The sequence below is a fragment of the Oryctolagus cuniculus genome, chromosome 3 (assembly GCF_964237555.1).
Source record: "Oryctolagus cuniculus chromosome 3, mOryCun1.1, whole genome shotgun sequence".
Classification (NCBI taxonomy): domain Eukaryota; kingdom Metazoa; phylum Chordata; class Mammalia; order Lagomorpha; family Leporidae; genus Oryctolagus; species Oryctolagus cuniculus.
The window spans coordinates 6,830,594-6,853,527 of record NC_091434.1 but is presented as its reverse complement, the minus strand read 5'-3'; the positions used below and the strand labels follow the sequence as shown (position 1 = coordinate 6,853,527).

The 22,934-nt window shown below is 61.1% G+C and overlaps 1 protein-coding gene across 1 annotated transcript in view; it reads left to right on the top strand.

The window, feature by feature from the left end:
• The first annotated feature begins 645 nt into the window (after positions 1–645).
• EFHD1 (EF-hand domain family member D1) overlaps positions 646–22,934 on the top strand; it is a 50,050-nt gene continuing 27,761 nt past the window's right edge. The window contains exon 1 of the mRNA XM_002721459.5: positions 646–1,034. Coding sequence (XP_002721505.3) covers positions 751–1,034 — 284 coding nt within the window. The 5' untranslated portion in view covers positions 646–750. The remainder of the gene's footprint in view (positions 1,035–22,934) is intronic.

The window sequence follows — 22,934 nt, the reverse complement described above, 5'->3', positions numbered from 1 at the left end:
TACGCGGGGGACGAAGCCGCCATCTCCTGGGGGAGAACGCGGCCGCGCGTGTTTTTAATTCTCCTGCTAACGACACTGATTCCTATGTTGGTTTTCGACTTACCGTCTTGTTTCACGAAAAAACGCCGGAGCCCCCGGGGCTGCACCCCCAGGGGTTTCGGGATCCGTCCCCAACCCGCGGGCTTATCTGCGGGCCGTATTTTGGAAACAATCTCTTCAGTGCGTGTCTGCGCAGCGACCGCCCCTCCCTGCGCTCCCCGCCTGCCTCTCCCACTCCGGGACCTCGAGGGGCGCAGGGGCGCCCCCCTGCCTCGGGGTGGGGGCGCGCGGGGCCGCGGCGGCGTTGTCCCCGCTCAGCGCAGGCCATCGCGAGCCGCGAGCGCACACCAGAAAGCGCTCGCCCAACGGTCGCCCAACTTCCCCGCTCCCGTTTCCCGGCGACCGCAGGGCCCCCAGGCCCCCCGGGAACGGACGCCGGCGGCCGGGTCAGAGCCGCTCCGGGGTCCAGGCCAGGTGCGGGGGCGCGGTCAGCCTCCGGTGGCGAGCCGCGGGCGGGGGCAGCGGACAGCGGGCGGCGGGACGCGGACGCCCCGAGCCCGAGCGCCTCCTGCAAGCCGCGGCTCCGCCCCGCCGCCCCGCCCTCCCGCGTTCCTCCTAACTGCCCGGCCCGCGGCTCGCGGAGTGCGCAGAGCCACGAGCCCGCGAGGAGCGCGCCGCCAGCCGGGTGCCAGGTCCCCCCGAGCCGCCGCCATGGCCAGCGAGGAGCTGGCGTGCAAACTTCAGCGCCGGCTGCGGCGCGAGGAGGCCGAGGCGGGGGACCCCCAGCCCGCGCCCCTCGCCGCCCGGGTCCCGGAGCCTCCCGCCCCGGTGCTCCCGGCCAGCGCCGACGCCGAGCTGAGCGCCCAGCTGAGCCGCCGGCTGGACATCAACGAGGGCGCGGTGCGGCCCCGCCGCTGCAAGGTCTTCAACCCCTACACCGAGTTCCCCGAGTTCAGCCGCCGCCTCATCAAGGACCTGGAGAGCAAGTTCAAGCTGTGAGCGCCAGGCGGGCGGGGAAGGGGAAGGGGAAGGGGAAGGGGAAGGGGGCCGGGCGGGGAGAGGGCGCAGGGTTCCGGGGGTTGCGCTCGGCGTTGGACCAGGGGCCGCCGGATCCCGCGCGCCCGCGTCCGTTCCGCGCGGCGCGTGCGGCGTGGGGGACCCGCCCCAAGTGTCCCTGCGCGCGGCTAGGCTGGGGCCGCCCGTGCGGTCCCCTGCGCCCGCCCGTTCGTTGCGCGCCTCGCTTTGCAGCGCGACTTCGAGGAAAGGCAGCCCCCGCCGCGCCGCGCCGCGCCCGCCCGCCGGTTCGAACTCGATTCCCCCAGGGGAGAAATTAGCCCCTGTCGCCCTTTTATCTTTTAAAACAAAAGGAGAAAGTTGATCCTTGGCTGCCGCGCAGTGTCTGCTACGCGCGCGGAGGCTGGGAACCGAGACTCGGGTACACCCGGTGGAAAGCAGCCGGGTCGTCTCGCTGCTCGTGGGGCCCGAGGCGCGCGTTGGAACCGGCCCTGGCTGCCGGCTCGGGTCCCGCCGGGGCTCGTGCCCCCAGGGAGCGGCCGGAAGAGGCAGGCGCGCCGGGACCCCCGTCGGCCTTGTGGCCTGCCCGGCCTCCGGCCTCAGTCGCCCGCTCTGGAGAGTGGAGCAGTAACAGCGCCTGCCTTTTAAGGCCATCCAGTCCTTTGCCCACCGCGAGCTCCTAACCGAGCTATTAATATTATTTCCAGAATTGGGCCGAGACCGGAAAAATGCCCCGGGGAGCCGAGGCTGCCGGCCAGGTCACGCTTGGGGCGTTGTGAAAAGCGCCTGGAATGCGTGTCTGCCCTCGGCCAGGACGTTCTATTTAAAGGCGGCGTGGCGGGCGCCGCCCCCTGCCCTGGGGTCCACAAGGGCCGGCACCTGGGAACCCTGGGCTTGCCAACACCCTGGTTTCTCCAGCCCGGTTCTCTGCAGTTATTTCGGGTCTGGGTTGGGGCCGCCAATGGGAACGCAGGCGTGGGGCGGTGGCTGGTGCGAGTTGCTGTGGCTTACCTGGGGTCCCTGGACTGCCCGGGCCGCCCCCTCCCCCATTCTCCCCCCAGCAGCTCCTCACAGTCCAGCTGGAATGGTGGTGGGGGCTTCATCTTCAGGCTGCTTTGTGGCGGCTCCGGATCCTTGTGTTTTTTCTGCAGAGCAAGCTTCGGGAAGAGAAGTTTGCTAGTTGGCCTGCAAGTTACAAAGGGATTCTCAGCAGCCAGAGGGCTTTGGGAGGCCCCGCGGGGTGCTGGCTGCCAGGGCAGGGGCTGGCCGAGTCAGCCAAGGGGGGAGCTACCTGTGGTTGGGCACCGCCACAGAGCTCCAGCCTGGCCCGTCCTGTGTGTGATCTCTCTCTCTCCCCCACCCCTTTCTTTCTGAAGATTTATCTTAATAGTTTGAAAGGCAGAGTTACAGAGAGAGAGATCTTCCATCCATTGGTTCACTTCCCAAATGGCCACCACAGTCAGGAATGAGCCAGGCCGGAGCCAGGAGCCAGGAGCTTCTTCTGGGTCTCCCACGTGGGTGCAGGGGCCCAAGCACTTGGGCCATCTTCTGCTGCTTTCCCAGGAGCATGAACAGAAGTTGGATCAGAAGTGGAGCAGCTGGGACTCGAACCGGCACACATATGGGATGCTGGTGTCACAGGCAGGGACCTTACCCGGGTCTCACATGTTTCTTTCTCCCAAGTTACGATGTTGGTCAGCATTTGGTGTTGGGTTTTCGTCACTTGCAACCACGATCAGCTTACACCAAAAGGGAATGATTTTGCTCATGGAATTAGCAAGCATCGCCGGCTCCAGCTACGGCCGGGCCCATGTGGGTTTAGTTTCTCCTTACCTGAGGCCAGCTTGTGCTCCATGTCATCCACATGTCCCAGTGGCTCACCCCTGGAGGTGGCAGTGTGGCCCAGCAGCTCCCGGAAGCCCCGTGGGAAAGAGAAAGAGCAGCCACAGAGAGGCCGGGACTCGAACTGGCACCCATATGGGATGCCAACACCGCAGGCAGTGGCTTTACCCGCTACACTGCAGCGCCGGCCCCCTTACCATTAGTTCTTAACCTGCCTCGCCGCAACACCAGCCCCATCCTTTTTGGTTCTTGCTGATTCTTCAACAGTTCCTGCCATCTGGGGAGTTCACTGTTCCGATGGGCCAGGCCTGAGCTTTGTGCCCTGCCCCCTGGAGTGAGGCGGGGCCGTGCCCTCCCAGACCCTGAACCCCACCTTCAGACCAGCCCCATCCTGTAAAAATGGGTGCCGTGGCCCTGACGTCTCTCCAAGCACCCGTCAGAGGCGGCGTCCCCAAGCTGTGCTCCGTGCTTCTCCCTTCAGGGTGCTTCTGCCCACCTTCCTACCCCAGGAGACTGGTGCAGCTTCTCCCTCCGCCTGCCCCGTCTGGGGGCTTCCGCCCCTGAACACGTCCCAACTTCCCACTCTGGCTTGAGCTCTTGTCTGGCTCCCCACCCTCCACCCTCCGCCCCGGCACGTGGCAGTGGCCACAGCTGATGGACAAGCCCCTCGTTGTCAGAAGGGTCCCTGCCAGGCCCGTGCCGCCTCCCCAAGCCCCGCCCTGGGCTGCCTGCCGTCCTCCGTCTCCAGCCGCCCTCTGGCTGGCCAGCAGGCTCTGGATCCTTCTCTGTCCAAGCCCAGCAAGCTTCACTCGCACCGGGAAGGCTGCTGTGGAGTCTGACATCTGGGGGTTTGTCCATCTGCCCATCTGTCCACTCTGGCCTGGCAGTGCCGCCTGGCCTCGGCTCTGCTGGCAGCTCAGCTGGGACTCCTGGTTTTTCTCTCCCTCTGTCTACTGTCCTACCTCGTGCTTTCTTTAACTGGATGATTTTATTTTTCATTTCATTTCATTTTTTTATATTTATTTATTTGAAAGGCACAGTTAGAGAGAGAGCGAGAGTGATCATCCTTTTCTGGTTGACTTCCCAAATGGCTGCAATGGCCGGGGAACTCCATCCGGGTCTCCCACGTGAGTGCAAGAGTCCGAGCACTGTGCCGTCCTCTGCTGCATTAGCAGGGAGCTGCATGGGAAGTGGAGCAGCCGGGACACAAAACTGGAGCTCGTGTGGGATGCCGCCATCACAGGCAGCGGCCAAACCCACTGTGCCACCGCGCCGGCCCCGAGAAGCAGTCTTGTGAGGCCCTGAAGGACACGACCTTGGCGGGAGCCAGGCTTCCTGGGCTCAGACCCCGCCCCTGCCGCTTGCTCTCTGGAATGGTGCTCGGGGTCAGTCTGTGCCTCGGTTTCCCCTCCTGTCGGGTGGCTGTAGAACAGGACCTGCCCTCCTGGGGTTACTGCGCAGATTACACTAGCGCGTGTGACGCGGGTAGATTGGAGCTGGCCCGGGGCGAGCTGGGTTCTGGTCGCTGACCGTTTAGATTTTCGTGTCGCTGGCACGCTAGTGGAGGTGCAGTTTCTGTGTTGCCCTCTTTTGTTCTGACACGGGTAACCCCTTTGCCGAGTCCGAGGTAACCTTGGACATGATTGACCCTGCAGTATGCACAGGGTTGTGGGTCCCCTTGGCACTGTGGGTTTTGTCCCTCTGGGTTCTGTTGAAGGGACGCGGATCAGTGGCCGCTCTGCTGGGTGAGTGTAAGACCACCGTGACAAATAGCTCAGACAGGGTGGCGTAAGACCCCGGGGGTGGTGTGGTGCAGTGGGTAACGCTGCCGCTTGTTTGGTGTACCCACCTCCCACCTGGAAGCGCCGCTTGGTCCTGGCTGCTCCACTTCAGGTCTGCGTCACTGCTTATGTGCTAGGGAGGCGGCAGATGGTGATGGCTCAAGTCCTTGGGTCCCTGCCACCCCTGCGGGAGACTTGGATGCAGTTTTTGGCTCCTGGCTTCAGCTTGGCCCAGCCCTGGCTGTTGCAGGAATTTGGGGAATGAACCAGTGGATGGGAGACTTTTCTGTGTCTGTGTTTTTCCCTTTATCTCCGTTATTCTGCCTTTCAAATAATAAATCTTTCAAAAGAAAAGCACAGGGGCTGGAGTTTCGGTGTGGTGGTTAGGCCACCTCCTGAGAGGCTGGCTTCCCATGTGAGCACTGGTTGGAGTCCCAGCTGCTCCACTTCCACTCCAGCTCCCTGCTAATGCACCTGGGAACGCAGCAGAAGGTGGCCCACGTGTTTGGGTCCCTGCCACCCACGTCTGGAAGGAGTTCCAGGCTTCTACCTTGGCCTGGCCCAGCCCTGGCCATTGCAGCCATTGGGGAGTGGCCCGATGGATGGAGGACCTCTTCCTCTGTCTCTTCCTCCCTCTATGTCGCTCTGCACACACCACCACAACAGATAGGGGTGGGTGTTTGGTGTAGTCATTGTCACTCCTTGGGACACCAGCATCCTGTATTGGAGCTCCTGGTTTGAATCCTGGCTTCGCAGCTTCCCATCCAGCTCCCTGCTAACAGATACCCCGGGAGCTGGCAGCTGATGGCTCAGGTATTTGGATCCCTGCTACCCATGAGGGAGATCCAGACTGAGTTTCAGGCTCCTGGCTTTGACCTTGCCCAGCCCTGGCTGTTGCAGGTATTTGGGGAGTGAAACAGCAGTGGAAGATCTGTCTCTCTGCCTTTCAAATAAGATGAAAATGAATTAAAAAAAAGAATCGGGAAAGAAGAGATTCATTCTCTTGGAGTCCAGATGTCGGCAGGGCCCTGCCCACGCCGAAGCTCCAGGGATGACTCCATCCTCGTCCCTCCCGGCTTCGGGTGGCCGCTGGCTGTCCTCGGCGATCCTTGGCTAACAGACGCCAGCACTGTAATCTCGCCTCTGTGGCCAGCCCGTGTTCTTCCTGGGGGTGTGTCTGCGTCTTCCCACAGCCTTCTCGTAAGAACACCAGCCGCTGGACTTGGGGCCCAACCCCATGGCCTCATCTTTAACACGTGTGTCCCCAGGGACCCGAGTGCGGTCGCGTTGTGAGGTTTGAGGTGGATGTGGGTTCTGGGGGCCACCGTTCGCCCCAGTGTAGGGAGCGAGAGGAGCTGCCCAGTCCTTGCCCAGGCCCCTCTGAGAAGGCCCAAGGCCAACCCTGATTCAGACGCATCTACCCCCCAACCACAGGAGCAGCCACGGTGCCCCTCCCCCCTCCCGTGCTGGCGAGCCCTCGACTTTGGGCAGGGGTTCTACATGGAGCAGTTTCTAGATTTATATCCTGATGTCGCTTCATTCCACGCGGCCCCTCGCAGGGGAAACCTGATTAGACCAGGTACGAAGCAAGCCCATTCATTCCTTTTGTGCTGGCCTAGACAGATTCACAGATACCGGGAAGCCTGCTCTGAGCTTTGAAGTCTGACTTTGCTACTTGCAAGCAGTGGGCTCAGGGGTCGCTTGCATTTCCCAGGTGTTGGGTTCCTGGAGGGAGAACCCTGCCTTTGCGGGCGGGGGCCCTGTTAGGGAAGGGCCTGGCCCCGGCTGGGCTGCTGTGGGCCTGGTCGTGAGCGTGGGAAGCGCGGCGTTCTCGCTGTTTCCAGGCGCGTTACTGGATAGCCTGGGCCAGGAGAAGCGTGGCCTGATTTTGAGAGCAGTGTGAGGAGGCCAGAAGTAACTGAGTCCGCGGTGTGTGTCGGGGCTGTAACGCGAGCTGGCCGAGGCGAGGCGAGGCGAGGTGGGAACCTTTGCTTACTCCGGACCGGGCAGGGGCCCCTCTGAAGGGGGCCTGAATGCAGCTGGGGTGTTTATGCAGAAGCCTGCCTGTCAGCTCCCCAAAGAGAGGGTGGGAAGAGGAGCCTTCGGCCACGGGGAGGCTGCCTCTGTTGTTTAGAATCCAAAATGGTGATGTCACTACACCCTGACACCGCGCCAGCGTGAGGAGGCGAGGTTGTCGTCTTGCTGGGACTCTTCGTTTCCCTCCCCGGCTTCTCCTTCTGGCCCCTTGGCCGAGGGGTGCTGGGGGGGGGGGGTGGAGGGAAGGCGCCCACCCTGGGCGGATCCACTTGAAAGACGGCAGAGACGGGCGGAAGTCCATGGAAGTTCCGTGCTTTGCTTGCCCCTGGAGAAGACCAGGAGCCCCTTCTGAGGGTGGCTGCAGCCCGCAGTGTCACCTGGGAGGTCAAAGTCCCTCACCCGCCCTGGGTTTTGTCCCTTTGAGAGGCGGACAAGGTGACCGGGGCTGGTCTGGATCCTTGGGGAGGCGTGGCTCCCGCTGGTGAGAGGTGGACAAGGTGACCGGGGCTGGTCTGGATCCTTGGGGAGGGGTGGCTCCCGCTGGTGAGAGGTGGACAAGGTGACGGGGGCTGGTCTGGATCCTTGGGGAGGCGTGGCTCCCGCTGGTGAGAGGTGGACAAGGTGACCGGGGCTGGTCTGGATCCTTGGGGAGGCGTGGCTCCCGCTGGTGAGAGGTGGACAAGGTGACCGGGGCTGGTCTGGATCCTTGGGGAGGCGTGGCTCCCGCTGGTGAGAGGTGGACAAGGTGACCGGGGCTGGTCTGGATCCTTGGGGAGGCGTGGCTCCCGCTGGTGAGAGGTGGACAAGGTGACCGGGGCTGGTCTGGATCCTTGGGGAGGCGTGGCTCCCGCTGGTGAGAGGCGGACAAGGTGACCGGGGGCTGGTCTGGATCCTTGGGGAGGCGTGGCTCCCGCTGGTGAGAGGCGGACAAGGTGACCGGGGGCTGGTCTGGATCCTTGGGGAGGCGTGGCTCCTGCTGGTGAGAGGCGGACAAGGTGACCGGGCTGGTCTGGATCCTTGGGGAGGCGTGGCTCCCGCTGGTGAGAGGTGGACAAGGTGACCGGGGGCTGGTCTGGATCCTTGGGGAGGCGTGGCTCCTGCTGGTGAGAGGTGGACAAGGTGACCGGGGCTGGTCTGGATCCCTGGGGAGGCGTGGCTCCTGCTGGTGAGAGGCGGACAAGGTGACGGGGGCTGGTCTGGATCCTTGGGGAGGGGTGGCTCCCGCTGGCCCTGTCTGGGTCCTGCTTCTCAGGTCGAGGCCATCACCTTTGGCGCTCCTGTGTCACGGGGTGCTGGAGGAGCTGAGAGGGGGCTCCCCAGCGGCTGACAGTTTAGTCCTTGTCGGGAGGTTTTCTCTTCCTCCTCCTTCATTGCTCCCCGCCTCCCCCTCTCTGGGACGTCGGCTCGGCCCCCCTGTTACGGAGCCATCGCGCTTTGGGAGAATTTGAATGACGCGGATTTGAAATCAAGTGATGGAATCGTTGGTCTTCCAGCTGGGAAACAGAAGAGCTGCTGCTACCTTGTGAGATTCGCTGGAAGCCCCCTGATTTCAAAGCTCTGGTCCAGCGGCCCCAAACTTTACCATCCGAGCCCTGTGGCACCGCCCCCACCCCCTCCCCGGTCCAACTGGCCAATAAGAATACCTCTTCCGTTGATTGACATGTGGCTTTGGCATGTGTGGCTGAGCTGGTGCCTCTCCAAAGTCGTGCCGGATGACCCAAGCATCCAAGGGTCAGGTCTTGGGAGCTTGGGGAGGCCAGGCTGTCCATGACGGTCACGGAGAAGCCCAGGGCACTCTCGAACACACACCCTTGCACTCGCACACACATGGCCTGCACGTGTGCTCACAAGCGTGCACGTTCCGTCTCACACGTGCCTAGTGCCTGGCTTCCTCCACGTCTGACTCCCCTCCTGGGACAAGCCTCCACGGCCTCCTGCCTCTGTGTCCCTAGCGCTGGTGACCAGCGGACACCGTGGGGCTGAATCTTAGCTGCTCCTTGGAGGGCCTGCGCGTGAGGAGCTGGGTGAGCTGCTGGGGTGTGGAGCAGGCTCCTCTCCTGCAGGAGGAAAGCTGGCCTGTGGTCAGTCACTTGCCAGGGCACAGACCTGAAGCCTCTCGGCACCTTGGTGGTGCCAAGGCCGCATGGACCTTCTGTTGTGTGGCTGGGAGCCCTGCGGTCCCATGACCAGCATTGTCTGTCCGGTTTCTGGAGTCTGCTCCCGTGGTCCAAGGTGGTGAGGGTGGGGACAGGGACGAGGAGCCTCTTTCTCATCTGCTGGCTGGCCATTGGTTCACTGACCCATTTGTTTTTCATTCTCTCAACCTGCCAGGTCCTGGGTTATGCGGGAGGGTGCAGAAGGTTCTCTCTCAGCTTCTGAGCTGGACTGAACCTGATGCTGCGTGTCAGGAAGAGTGCAGCTCCCCTAACCCCCCCTCCCCACATTCAGGATGCTGCAGGGAGCTTAGCAGACCCTGTGAGATGCCAGGGCTGGGTCGAGGCAGAATGACTCCAGGCTGCTGCACCCAAGGCGGGGCTCCCGGCCACCCTGCACACAGCCAGGCCAGGTTGCAAAGGGACTCGGGCCTCAGCTGGAGACAGCTGTGAAGTCCCTGGGGAGGACCCTTTGGAGACAGGGGTTGGGGATGAGCTGCCTTCTCAGGCCATAGTAGAGAGCTGGAGCTGGATCAGAAGTGGGGCAGCCGGGACTCAAACCGCTGCCTAGACGGGATGTCGGCACTGCAGGCAGCGGCTTTACCCAGTACGCCACCGTGCTGGCCCAGGCCCCATCTCTTAAATGTTCCACACCATCTCCCAGCATCATTGCCCTGAGGACCAAGCTGCCAGCACGTGACCCCTTGGGAGACACACTGGCAGCACAGCCAGACGCTAGCAGGCGGCCTTGCTGTTACTCGGCCTAGAGGTGGCCCAGGTGTGCTGCAGCTTAGAAACTCCTGTTGAAAAAGAAAATGAAAACTAATTCGGTGGCTCATAGGCCGTGGCGCGGGGGATCTGTGTCCTGGCGCCCGTGGTCAGAGCTGGAGCGTTTGGCTTCTTGCCTTTGAACCCTGGGGAATCCGGGGTGAACTTTCACTTGCACGTCTGCTGGGAGACCTGGTGTCTTATATGGATTTGTGGCTCCTTGCCACAGGAAAAGCTGGGATATGCTGGTTTGGAGGGAAGCAGGAGACGCTGCGTAGGTCACACTCATCCCTTATCAGGTGGTCTGGTTTGAGTCCTGGCTCCGCTTCCAACGCAGCTTCCTATTAACGCGCCTCCTGGGAAGGCAGCAGATGATGGCTCAAGTCCTTGGGTCCCTGCCGACCATTTGGGGGACCTGGTTTGAGTTCCTGGCTTCACTTGGCTCAGCCCCGTCTGATGCAGGCATTTGAAGAGAGAACCAATGGATGGGAGATCCATCTCTTTCTGTCTCTCTGCCTTGCAAGTTAAAATGAAAATAAACGAAATTTTCAAAAGCTGTTTAAGACTTTGAGAGGGGCCCTTGTTGCAGTCCCGTGCCTGAGGGGTTGTCTCATGCCGGTTTGGTGCCTGGAGGTTGGGACATGTTGGGAGGCCTTTGGCCCAGGTAATGGAAAACTCTGCCCCAAACTCACTCATCAATAAAGAAATATAGCATCTCATGTAACAGGGTGTCCAGAGGACAAGGGTGGCCGCAGGGCCAGCTTGGGTGCTGCTGTCGTTAACACGTCCCACAGCAGCCTCTGTGTGGTGCTGGCGTCACCCTCGGGTGGCAAGACCCTCGGGTTTCCAGGCCACAGCCAGCGCAGCAAAACCCAGAGGCAGCAGAGAACTCGGCGCGGGTAGATAACGGGGAAACTGCGCCAGACTGTCCCTGTGTCAGTGCCGGCATCCCACGGACCAGCCCAGCACAAGGGCGCGGGCCCCCAGGCCGGTGCTGCCCCAGGGAAGGCCGGCTGACTCTGCTTGTGTTTGCCTGGGCTGGCAGCTGGCCAGGATGGGGCTTCTGTCGCTCGGGAGGGAGGGATGGGCCCCAGTGCTGTTCCTCTTGGGCCTTTTAACCAGAATTTTTTTTTTAAGAAGTGTTGTTTTGGTTTGCTTGTTTCAATGTATGAGACAGACAGGGATGCATGAGCTACCATGTACTGGCCTGCTCCCCGAATGCTAGGGGCCGGGCACTCAATCCTGGTCTCCCACATGGAGGCAGGAGCTCAGGCCTCCCAGGGTCCACACTGGCAGGAAGCTGGAGTCAGGAGCTGGGGCTGGGAATCAAACCCAGGCACTCCAGTGCGGGAGGCAGGCGTTGTAACCGTTGGGCGGAATGCCTGCCCCAGTCTGGAGCTTCTTGGTGGAGTCGTTACCGTGGCTCTCACGTCCTCCTGTGTTTTGTGTTCCTCGGCCAGCAGCCCTGGGTCATGGAGCCCAGGCAACGCGCAGCCCATTACTGGGGGCTGTTGAAGGCCTGGATGTGGCAGTCCTTGTTCCGGGGACTACCACTTCTGTCTCTTTACTCCAGATCCTCTGTGGGTGTGGCTCGCAGGCTGCTGGGATGGCTGGTGGGGATGTCCCTGTCACTTGTCTCCAGGCCACCTTTCAGTTAAACCCCCGCTCGGGCCTCCGGTGCCCTCCTACCTCCACGGCAGCCCCACACGCTGCGCCTGCCTTTCTCTGGCTCTGACAGCCGATCGCTGATGCTGCCCCATCTCCTCCCAGAGGGATGCAGGGGCAGGGACCTGCTCCCATTTCCTTCCCCTCTTAGCCTAGCAACCTAGCTGGGTTGCTGAACCAAAGGGAAATTTGATTTTGCAGATGAGACCCGGGTCACCATTCCTGGTTCAAGGGCAGGCAGAGCCCTGGGGCAGGGGACCGGATGGGGAGCAGTGGGCTGGGTTGAGCCCAGAGTGGCGGCCCCGTCCCTGGCTGGCAGTGTGGCTGCCTGGCCTCTCCCTCCCAGGCCGCCTCTGGGCCGCACTGGTAGCCCCGGCCCTCTGCCAGCTCGGATCAGGTTTGCAGGAAGTGAGAGGACGTTGTTCAGGACTGCTATGTGCCCAGGGCCGGCCCCTCTGCCCCTTCCTGGGGGAGAAACAACAGAGGCTCGCCTCCCACCCCTGTCCCCTCCAAGGCTGCTGTGGGCCCCAGCCCTGGGGTTGGCCGCCCGCACCCACCTCCACCCACCTCCGCTCACTGAGCACCCATTGTGCCTCTGTCCAGCCCTTGCCAAAAACACCCAGCCTCTGACAGCCCCAGCACTTTGCCCACAGGGACTGGGACAGTGCGGTGGCCTTGGAGAAGTGCTGGCCCTGGATCCTGCATGACTTGGCCTTGGTGGGGGTTTCTTCCCCTCCCTAAATGCCTTGTGCCCCCCTTCCCTAAAGAGCAGCTGGCTTCAGTGAGCCCCTGGCTTCCCTGGTGACACCTGACCGCCTCCATGTGCTGACACTGTGCTTCGAGGTTCACACCTGTCCTGGGAACTCGCTCCTCATAGCTCTGGCACACAGGCGAGGCAGGTGAGGCACAGGGAAGCTAGGTAACTTACCTCAGGGCACACAGCTTTATATGTGTAAGGTTCCTTTATTTGAAAGGCAGAGTTACAGAGAGAGAGGGAGAGACAGAGATTCCATCTGCTGGTTCACTCCGCAAATGGCCCCAGAGGGTCTCCCAAGCAGGTGGCAGGGGTGACAGAGATGGAGAAACACACAGAAGAAGAGAGAGAGCTTTTCCATCTACTGGTTCATTTGCCAAATGGCAGCAACAGCCAGGGCTGGGCCAGGCTGAAGCCAGGAGCCAGGAACTCCATCCAGGTCTCTCACATGGGTGGCAGGGGCCCAAGTACTTGATCCATCATCTGTGCCTCCCAGGCTCATTAGCAGGGAACCAGCTCAGAAGCGGAGGAGCTGTGATGGGGGATGTGGGTGTCCCAAGCCCAGCTTAACCCTACTGCACTACAACACCCGCCCCAACACCACACATCTCACAGTGATGCAGGTGCATGCTGAACCACGTGCACCTGTACCCTTGTGCCCCGGGGCGGGAGCCTCTTTCAGGAGCATCCTTCCTACCCCCCAGCCTCTCAAGCTCCAGATCTCAGCCACCTTTTTTTTTTTTTTTAACATTGATTTATGTATTTGAAAGGCAGAGGTACAGAGAGAGAGAGAAAGAGAGAGAGAGAGAGATCCTCCATCTGCTGTTTCACTCCCCCAAATGGCCACAACGGCTGGAGTTAGGTCTTTCTGAAGTCGGGCCCCCTCCTGGTCTCCATGTGGTGCAGGGGCCCAAGCACTGGGGCCGTCTCCCATTGCTGTCCCAGGCGCATTAGCAGGGAGCTGGATTGGAAGTGGAGCAGCTGGGACTCAGACTGGCATCCATGTGGGATGCTGGCACCGCAGGCTTTGCTGGCTACGTCACAGCGCCAGCCCCTCAGCCATCCTTGACGCTGCTCCTTGCATGGCCTCTGCCGGCTGCCTGGCCCCAGCCCTGGGTCGCCCCCTTGTCCCTGGCCTACCCTGTGCACCCTCCATGTAGTAGCCAGAGGCACCTCATTATGCTGCTTCCTCCTCAGACCCCCTTGTGGGTTAACTGCAGCATAGAACATGCAGTGGCTCCCTAATGCCCATGCATCAAGTGCAGACGCCCCATGCTGACCGGCTGCTGCTCTGCTCTTGCCGGGCTGATGGCCTGCACAGCCTCTCTGCTGTACCCCCCAGTTTCCAGTCAGGTACACTGAGGCCAGTCCTCATCCCCCTCCCAGAGTTAGCCCTGGGAGAGCAGAGACAGGGTCTCCACGACGGAGTGTGGCTGACTCCTCCCTACAGTCCCTACGCCCACACTGGGGCTGGGCCCAGGGCCATGGGCAGGGCAGCACCTTGACCTCCAGAGGTGTCAGAGCTCTGCCACTGCACCCCGACCCTGATTACCCCCGGGAGGGCGCCTCCCAGCTCTCTGTGGCCAGCGGAAATAAGGTGAGCCTCTAGCAGGGTGAGAGAGGTGGAAAAAGGCAAGTGGCCACCGTCTCAGGTTGTCCCCAAGATCGCGTGACCACTGGGTGTGCAGTCACAGCCTCAATTAGGTCACTGGGCTCCAGCCGGCAGGCTGCGGGCTTCAGGGTAGTGCAAGCCTGGGGGAGCAACATGGGGAGGGGTCTGCTCTCAGGGGGCCCAGGGCTCTGCGGCTGGAGCAGGCGGCGGCCCAGCGTGCATTTCCTTCTCCTTTGGGGCCACAGCCGAAATCCCTCATCCTCCTGGGGGGGGCATGGGCCCTTGGCCACCGCCCCGCCCCCCAGACCTGTGCTCCCAGGGTGATTTCCTTCCCAGACTTCCGTGATGTGGGAGTGGTTGGGGGCCCTGCTGGGACGACGTGGAAACCCCATGATGTTTGGCTGACCCCTGCCCTGGGGTCCACGAGGCCCCTGGAGAGTCCTGGAGAGCCAGGTTTACCCCAGTCCTATCTCCTGGTCCCAGGACCCTCCCACCAGAATTTTCTTTTTTTTTTTTTTTTTTAAGGCAGAGTGATAGGGAGAGAGGTCTTCATCTGTTGGTTGATTCCCCAAATGCCTGCAACAGCCGGAGCTGGTCCGGTCCTTAGCCAGGAGCCAGGAACTCCCTCCGGGGCTCCCACGTGGGTGGCGGGGGCCCAAGCTGCCTCCCAGGATGCGTTGGCAGGAAGCTGGATTGGAAGCAGAGCAGCTGGGACGTGATCCCAAGCACTCCGGTGTGGGCCGTGAGCCTCGGCTGTGCCACTTGCCGCCCCGCCTGTCAGGGCTTCTACTTCTCAGGGCAGCACAGCGTCCAGGTCTCTAGGGCCACGTCCCCTTGCCAACACTCCCAGGCTCGTTAAGGTGGCCCGACGAGAAGAGCACTGTGCGCCTTGCTCCCGGCCTCACTGGCAGAGACTGCCCAGGGCAGGACAGCATTGCCCGTGACCTCTGCACCTGGCCCATCCTCTTCCCATCCATTCCGGTGAATTGCCCGGAACTCTGCCTGCATCTCCCTCACCATTCCGTTCCCAGACCTCATCCCCGGCCTCCTGCATTTCCCAACAAGGGTCCCGCATCTCCAGAGGGCCAGGCGGAGACCCCAGGCTGAGGGCCTTCCTCTTCGTGAGATGCTGGCAGAGCTGGGTGCAGAGCCAGGGCTTACCCTGTTCCCTGTTACTTCGGGTAATATCTTGGGCTTCCCACAGATCCATGGCTTCCGCATCTGTAGGTTCAAAGCAGCCATGGGTTGAAGATATTTGAAAACTATCATTTAAAAATTTTTTTTAAAGATTTATTTATTTACTTGAAAGACATAGTTACAGACAGAGAGAGAGAGGTCTTCTCTCTACTGGTTCACTCCTCCAGTGGCTGCAACAGCTGGAGCTGAGCCGATCCAAAGCCAAGAGCCAGGAGCTTCTTCTGGGTCTCCCACGTGGGTGCAGGGGCCCAGGCACTGGGGCATCTTCTGCTTTCCCAGGCTGTCAGCAGGGAGCTGGATTGGAAGTAGAGCAGCTGGGACCCGAACCAGTGCCCAAATGGGATCCCGGCACTGCAGGCGCATGCTTGACCTACTGTGCCACAGCACTGGCCCCTTGAAAGCTCTCAGAGCTAACAGGGCTGGTGCTGTGGTGTAGTAGGTAAAGCTTCCACCTGCAGTGTCGGCATCCCATATGGGCACCAGTTCGAGTCCCAGCTGTTCCACTTCCAATCCAGCTCCCTGCTGTGGCCTGAGAAAGCAGTAGAAGATGCCCCAAGTCCTTAGGTCTCTGCACCCACGTGGGAGACCTGGAGGAAGCTCCAGGCTCCTGGGTTTGGATCAGCTCAGCTCTGGCCATTGCGGCCACCTGGGGAGTGAACCATCCATGGAAGACCTCTTTCTTTCTCTGCCTCTGCCTCTGTAACTCCACCTTTCAAATAAATAAATAAATCTTTAAAAAAAAAAAAAAAACAGCTAACAGCGTTGGCATCAGCTGGGCAGAGGAGGAACTGAAGGCCCTGAGAGTTCAAGGTTCAAGTAACTCACCCAGAGACGCACAGCACAGCCCACGGTGGTGCCTCCCCACATAACAGGGTCTGCAAAGGCGGGGTTACATGGGCAGGGCAGAGAACTGTAGGATCTGTGGACGGCTACAGGCGTGTGCTCAGGGGCTGAGCGGAGAGGGAGAGCCTTACCCAAGCCCCTTGGGCACCAAGCTGCTTGGTCTGGGAGACCCGAGGCAGGGGTCCGAGCACAGCGGGGCGCGCCCAGCCTGGCTGCCCTCACTCACCTTCCTCAGGGGGAGCCTGTGGCGCCCGTGGGAGGATTCGTGTGCAGCGGCCCCTCCCTGTTTGGGCTGCCAGGCAGCTGGTTTGGGAGCTTGAAGCTGGGGGAGGCTGGTGCAGTGAGTGGCCACCCTGTGTGGTCACCACTGCCCGCCCTCCTTCTGAGTCCACGTGACAGTCCCTGGCAGGGCAGTACACTCCCACTGCGAGCACTCGGGACAAAGCGTGTCTGTCTTGGAGGCCTGGGGAGCGGCCATGGCTCTGCCTTCCCTCTGCTGAGCACACAGTGGGTGGCCCTCCAGCTCTGCCCTGCCTCTCACCTTTTTTAAAATATAGTTTTTAAAAACTTTTTTTATTTGAAGAGAGAGAGCGAAAGAGATCTTCTGTCCACTGGTTCGCTCCCCAAAATGTCTGCAACAGCAAGGGCTGGGCCAGGCCAAAGCCGGGAGCCCAGAACGCAGTCTGGGTGAGCGGGAAGACCTTGAGCCATCATCTGCCACCTCCCAGGGTGTGCGTTAGCAGGAAGCTGGAGCAGAAGCAGGGGGCTGGCACTCAAACCAGGCTCTCCCAAGCAGTGAGCTAACTGCTGTGCCAAGCCCCGCCCCTCCCAGCTTTTTTTTTTATGAACTTCTACACCTGCACAGTCAGCTCTTGGGACCCTTGGGGGATGGGTTCTGAGACCCCAACCCATGCATGCTCAGGTCCCTTAGTAAAATGGCTTAGCATTTGCATGTCACCGGCATAACCCTCCCATACGCTTTAAATCACTTCTAGATTATTGAATGCTTAGTACAAGGTAAATGCTGTGCTAATAGTTCTTATGCTGTGTTGTCTAGGAAATAACGACAAGAACAAAGGATGCAGTTTTCCCCCCAAATATCTTCAGTGATTGGTTGAATCCGCAGGTGCCGACTCTGTGAACACAGTGGGGCTGGCTGTATGTGGGGGGCTGGCTATACCGGGGCTGACGGGGAGGGGTGTTGCAGCCGCCACTGGTTCCTGTGGCCTGCCGGAGTGTTGGGCTCTTACCAGGAAAGGGAGTTAGCCAGACGTGTGCCCAGGAGCACGGGCTCCGCTCAGAGCAGATGGAGCTGGAGTGGGGGGCTGCTCTGCAGCCACCCCCAGGCCCGCAGCGCCCCCTGTGGCTGCCGCCGTGGTACACGCGCAGCGAGATGCGCTCAGCCCCTTCAGGGTGCTCCAGTGCTGCCTCCCTGCTGCCCGGCCACATGTCCCCCAGACCGCCTTGAGCGGCCAGCCCTCCCTCCTTCTGGGACATTTCTGCAACCCTGGACGGGTGGCCGTGGCCCCTCCCCGGCGCTGTCCCTCTGCTGCTCTCCAGCTAGTCCGTGTCTTTGTCATCTGCCTGCCCCCTGGGACTGGTCTTTGTCCTTGCCTTCTGCTGGGGAGAGGCCCCAGGTAGCTGTGAGCCAGGTGGCGGAGGAGGGGATGAGTGGATCAAGTATTTGGAGCAGAACAGAGGGCTAGGGGCTCGCGGGGCAGGAATGGCTGTGAGCCGTCTCCTGGGAAACCGAAGGCCTGGACTGCAGGTTTTGTCCCTGTCCTTGAGCCTGCTTGTCTGAGCCTGCTTCCCCTATGCACACAGGCCTTCCCCGGCCTGCAGGAAAGGGGAGAAGGGAGGAGCGGGGGATTTGCCGCGAGGGAAGGCCTGCACAGATGACGGGGAGCCAGGCACCCCCGAGAAGTGGGCAGGCAGGGAGGGTGACCGTGGGGAGTCCCTGGGACTCATCTAGAGAGAGACCATTGGAGACGGGCACGGGTGCCCCCGGGGGGGCTCCTACAGAGACCACCTGTTGCTGGGTGCAGCCTACACTGCTCTTCTCTGTCTTGAAACTGCTGGGCGTGCCCTTGGCTTTCGGCACAGCGGTTAAGGCATAGCTTGGGACACCGCATTCCCTATTGGAGGGCCTGGGTTTGACTCTTGGCCCCGCTCCCCCTTCCAGCTTCCAGCTAAGGCACCTGGGAGGCAGCAGGCGATGACCCGAGTACTTGGGTCCTGCCACCCACATGGGAGACCTGGATTGAGCTTTAGGTGCCTGGCTCAGTCCTGACTGTTCCAGGCATTTGAGGAAGTGGACGGAATATCTTTGTCTCTTTCTCTGTGTCTTTCACACACACACACGCACACGCGCACACACACACACACACTTTAAGAATGTGCCTGGGAGTCACGGAGGAGCTTGCACAGATGCAGGTTCTGAGTCAGCAGGGCCGGCCCAAGTCTCTGCATTTCCAGCACCGCTGGGCGATCGGCTGCTCTGGTCTGGGAGGCGCGCCAGGAGTGGCCAGCACCAGCTGTTTGAATAGGCAGCCCCTGGTTTTCCTACAAGGCCCTTCCGTGGAAAGAGCAGGGTCCTGGTGGTCTCTGGGGTGTTGGTGCCCCTTCTCCCCATCCCCCACCCCGCCGCGGACTACTAGGCGGCTTCTGGGGCACTGCCCCATCCTGAGAGCCCGGGGTGAGGGAGGCTGGACCCCAGGCAGACAAAGGCAGGCTGGCCTCTTTCTTCCTTAGTGCAGGACGGCTCCGGGGAGCTGAAAACCAAGAAAACCCAGGGGCCCTACGCAGCCGCAGCCAAGAGAATGAGCGATTCATGGGCTGGGGAGGCCCCAAGCTGGCGACACTGGAAACCGGCCCTTGTCCCTTTCGGTGGGGTGGGGGCCGGGGATGCCGGTGGTGCCCCTCACTCTGCCATTTAGCGATGGCCCCAACCAGGGACCTTTGCCAGGGGGCCCTAGGGCTGGCCAGAGAAGCCCTCAGTAAGTGCTGGGTGGAGATCCAGCGTGAGGGGCCAGGGCGGGTCCCCCAGAGTGAGCTGGGGATGGGCAGTTGTTCCGAGCGGGAGCCCTGGACGCCGTGTGCTTCCTCTTGTGCCTGCAGACAAGTCTGACTTTGTCCAAAGAGCCTCCTCCCTGCCCGCTGCCTGGCGCCAGCCCCGCATGCAGGGTCACCTCCTCTGGGCCCCTGCCCAACTCTGCGAGGCACACAGGGCCCAGGCCACCCCACCCAGTACACAGGTGGGGTCGCGTCTGTGCTGGGTCTGAGCCCGCTCTGTGTCTGCAGGGCCACGCCGGGGGCCAGGGGGCTGGAGCCTCTCCCTGGCAGCGCCTGGGAGGACAGAAGGGACTTTACATTGTAGGCTCCAAGCGAATGGAAAGGGAGCAGAAAGCGCTCCAGTCCAGGAGGAAGCCCCGGGAAAGACACGGGCAGGGCCTTGGGATTATGGGAGGGTTTTCTTTACTAGGTTGGGTAGCTTTTCATTTAAAAAAAAAAAAAATCTGGTTTAAATTTTCGTTAGAAGGAAAGAAAAGGAGCTAAGATGTTGGCAGGGGCTTAGGGAAGCTGCGACAGGCGTTTGGAAGACGTGAAGGCGGGGAGAGAAGGAAGTAGTGTTTTGGTGATTTGAAATGTGGAGAAGGGGACTTAGGCCCAGCTTAGGGGGAGAAAGGAAGCCACAGCGAGTGGAGTGCAGCGAGTGGAGTGTCGGGGCCAGGGCCACCTCTGGGGTCTGTGCCCTGGTACCCGCCCCAGGCCCTAGGTCAGGATAGCCAGGGCTGTGACCGCATCTGCCTCAGGGGAGGAGGCGAGGATGTTTCCAGAATGATGGAAACACATCTGCCTGCCCAGGCCTCCCCTAGAGGTCAGGTCTGCTGTGACGTCACCTGTGTGCAGAAGGCTGGGAGGGACCCTCGGCACGGTAAAGACGGTTGTGCCAGAGGCCAGCTTTGTGGCACAGCAAGTAAAAATCATGTGGGCACCATTTGTGTCCCAGCTGGTCTACTCCTGATGCAGCTCCCTGCTAATGGCCTGGAAAACAGCGGAAGATGGCTCAAGTGCTTGGGCCCCTGCACCCACATGGGAGACCTGGAAGAAGCTCCTGGCTCCTGGCTTTGGCCTGGCCCAGCTGTGGCCGTTGTGGCCATTTGGGAAGTGAACCAGCAGATGGGAGATCTCTCTCTTCCTCTCTCCCCTCCTCTTCTCTGAAACTCTGACTTTCAAATACACAAATAAATCTTAAAAAAAAAAAAAAATAAAAACAAAAAGACATTTGCCCCCGGCCCCTTCCATAGGCCTCTGCTGGGTCCTTGTCCGGCCGTGGAAACAGCCAGGGGTGAGACGCGGGCTCTGATGTTGTCCTAAAGCCTCGGGAAGGCTTTATCTCATTTCCTTTGCTGTGTCTCCTGAACACCTCCCTGCGCGGTTCCTGTGCTCGCCGCCGGGGCAGCCTTGGCCGTCTGGGGCTCATCGGGATTTCTCTCTTCCCTGAAGCCTGCTGCGCAGCGCGGCCCTGGGCCACAGCTGGGGGTTGGGGAATCAGGCTGGGACCACCTGCTCCACCCCAGGGGGGCCTCCAGGGGCCCCCACCCGTCCTCGGAGGAGTGTGGAAGCCTTGAGTGAGGTCCGAGCTTGCTGGCAGGCTGGCAGTGCGGGCCCTCCCTGGGCAGCGTGAGTGCTGTGCCTCTGTCCGGGCACCGTGCTCCGAGGCCGAACTTGGAGTCCGTGGGTGCCGACGACCCGGAATGATGACTCCTGTCCTTTCTGCTGAGGGCTCCAGGTGTGAACCCCAAGAAGCATCCATAGTGATGCGTTTATCGGGACGTTGAGAGTGCTCTGCCCCTCTCCTCCCTGTCCCCATCCCGTATTGCAGCACTAGTTGGAGTCCCAGCTGCTTTGTTCCTCCTCCCCCTCCCCACTCCTCTCCTCCTCCTCCCCCTCCTCTCCTCCCCTTTCTCATCCTTTTTTTTTTAATTTAAAGATTTATTTGTTTATTTGAAAGGCAGAGTTACAGAGAGGCAGAGGCAGAGGCAGAGACAGAGAAAGGTCTTCCATCTGCTGGTTCACTCCCCAAATGGCAGCGACAGCCAAAACTGGGCCAGGCTAAAGCCAGGAGCTTCCTCTGGGTCTCTCACATGGGTACAGGGGCCCAAGCGCTTGGGCCATCTTCCCCTGCTTTCCCAGGCACATTAGCAGGGAGCTGGATCAGAGGTGGGGCAGCTGGGACCTGAACCGGAGCCCACATGGGATGCCGGAGCGGCAGGCCACGGCTCTAACCCACTGAGCCACAGCACCAGCCCCCTGCTTCACTTCTTATCTGGCCTCTTACTAATGTACCTGGGAGGGCAGCAACAGATGACCCAAGCGCCTGAGCCCCTGCCACCATGTGGGAGACCCAGATGGAGTCCTGGGCTCCTACCTTTGGCTTAGCCCAGCCCTTTGGGGGAATGAACCAGGGAATGGCAGCTCTCTGTTTCTCCCTCTCTTTTGGTCACTTTGCCTGTCAAATAAACATATATTTGAAGGGAAAAAAAAAAAAAAAAGAGGGCTGGCACTGTGGTGCAGTGGGTTAAGCCTCCCCGGCACCTGTGGCACCAGCATCCAGTGAATGCTGGTTGGAGTCCTGGCTGCCCCACCTCCGATCCAGCTCCTTGCTAACGGCCTGGGAAGAGCAGTGGAAGATGGCCCAAGTGTTTGGACCCCTGCACCCATGTGTGAGACTCAGGTGGAGTTCCAGGCTCCTGGCTTCAGCCCGGCCCAGCCCCAGCCATTGCAGCCGTTTGGGAAGTGAACCAGCGAATGGAGTCTACCTCTTTCTTTCTCTGTCTCTCTCTCTGAAAATCTGAGGTTAGTTCAGATCCACAGGAATGGACTTCACACCCTTCTGTGTGCCCCTCCCACTGTGCAGGAGATAGCGCGCGGCGCCCAGCTGTTGGTGAACTGTCAGCAAACACCAAAGGCGGGCGGCTGTAATTAATTCCTCGCAGGACGGCGGTCAAGATCACAAGGGTGCATGTATGAGGCGATGCCCCGGGAGCCACACAGCCGGCCAGCTGGAGTCACCACCCCTGTGTGAGCCCTATTGTGTAGCTGGCCAGCGGGTGCCGTGAGAGGAGCGGGGGAGATGGCACGGTGGCAGACGGGGACGGCTGAGGTCGAACCCTGCCGGGCTCCCACCTGCACAACCGAAGGAAGGCAGTGACCGCAGACAAAGCCTCGCCAGGGGTCGCTTTGGGGAGAGCAGGATGCGCTTCTGGGTGATGGATCCAGCTCGCTCCCCGGGGAGGGAGGGGCGTCTGCCAGGACCTCAGTGAGTGGCACTTGGCCCATGCTTCCTGCAGGAACGTGAGAAGTGACCTCTAGGAGGCACCTGGGAGGGCAGGGGGCAGCTGGCCCCATTCCCTTCTGTCCTGCCCTCCAGCTCGGAGACGCCCCTCCACCCTTGCACACTCAGCCCGCGCGCCGGCTTTATTCCCGGGCCCACCCCGGGGATCGCAGCGTCTTCTGTCTTTTCCATTTGCTCCTTGGGCTCGGCTGCTTCCCACCCACTGAGAGAAACTGGAATTCCTGTAGCTTGTTGCCCGGAGCCTGCTGAGGTCCTTCCTGACATACATACATACATACATTTATTTGTTATTTATTTATTTATGGCCTTTTGAAGGCCTAAAAGAGAGGTTTTCCAAATCCTCCGGAGCACTGTGGACAGGAGCAAGAGGACACCAGTGCCTGCATCCGAGGGCGGCTCTCGCCCGGCCTGACCCCAGATCTGACGCCCCTTTGTGTCCGGGAGCCCCCGTCCGCTCCTCCCCTCCTGTCCACCCGGCCTAGGGCGAGAACAGATCCCTGCCTTGTTCCCTGACCTTTGCTTATCGCCCCTCCTCCTGGGCCGCCTCTCTCCTGTTCCTGAGCGTTCACCTGAGCCTCCTGACTGCTCCCTCGTCCTTCCCTTCTCTGCTAACCGGCAGGAGCCAGGCCTTCAGTGCGCGCCCTGCCTGGCTTCAGCCCTCCCCGCTGCAGAGCATGCTGGGATGCCCACCCACCGTGCGCCGTTTTCCCAGGATCTCAGTGTTGCCGGGACCCCAGGGTCGTTTAACTGGGCCACCTGCATCTTCTAACGCAGAATCACCCAGGTGTCTCCTGGGACGCTCCGTGGCCAGGATGCGCCTTCTCTGGTGACAAATCCCCACCCCAGAGCCCCGTGTGGCTGTGTCTGTGTG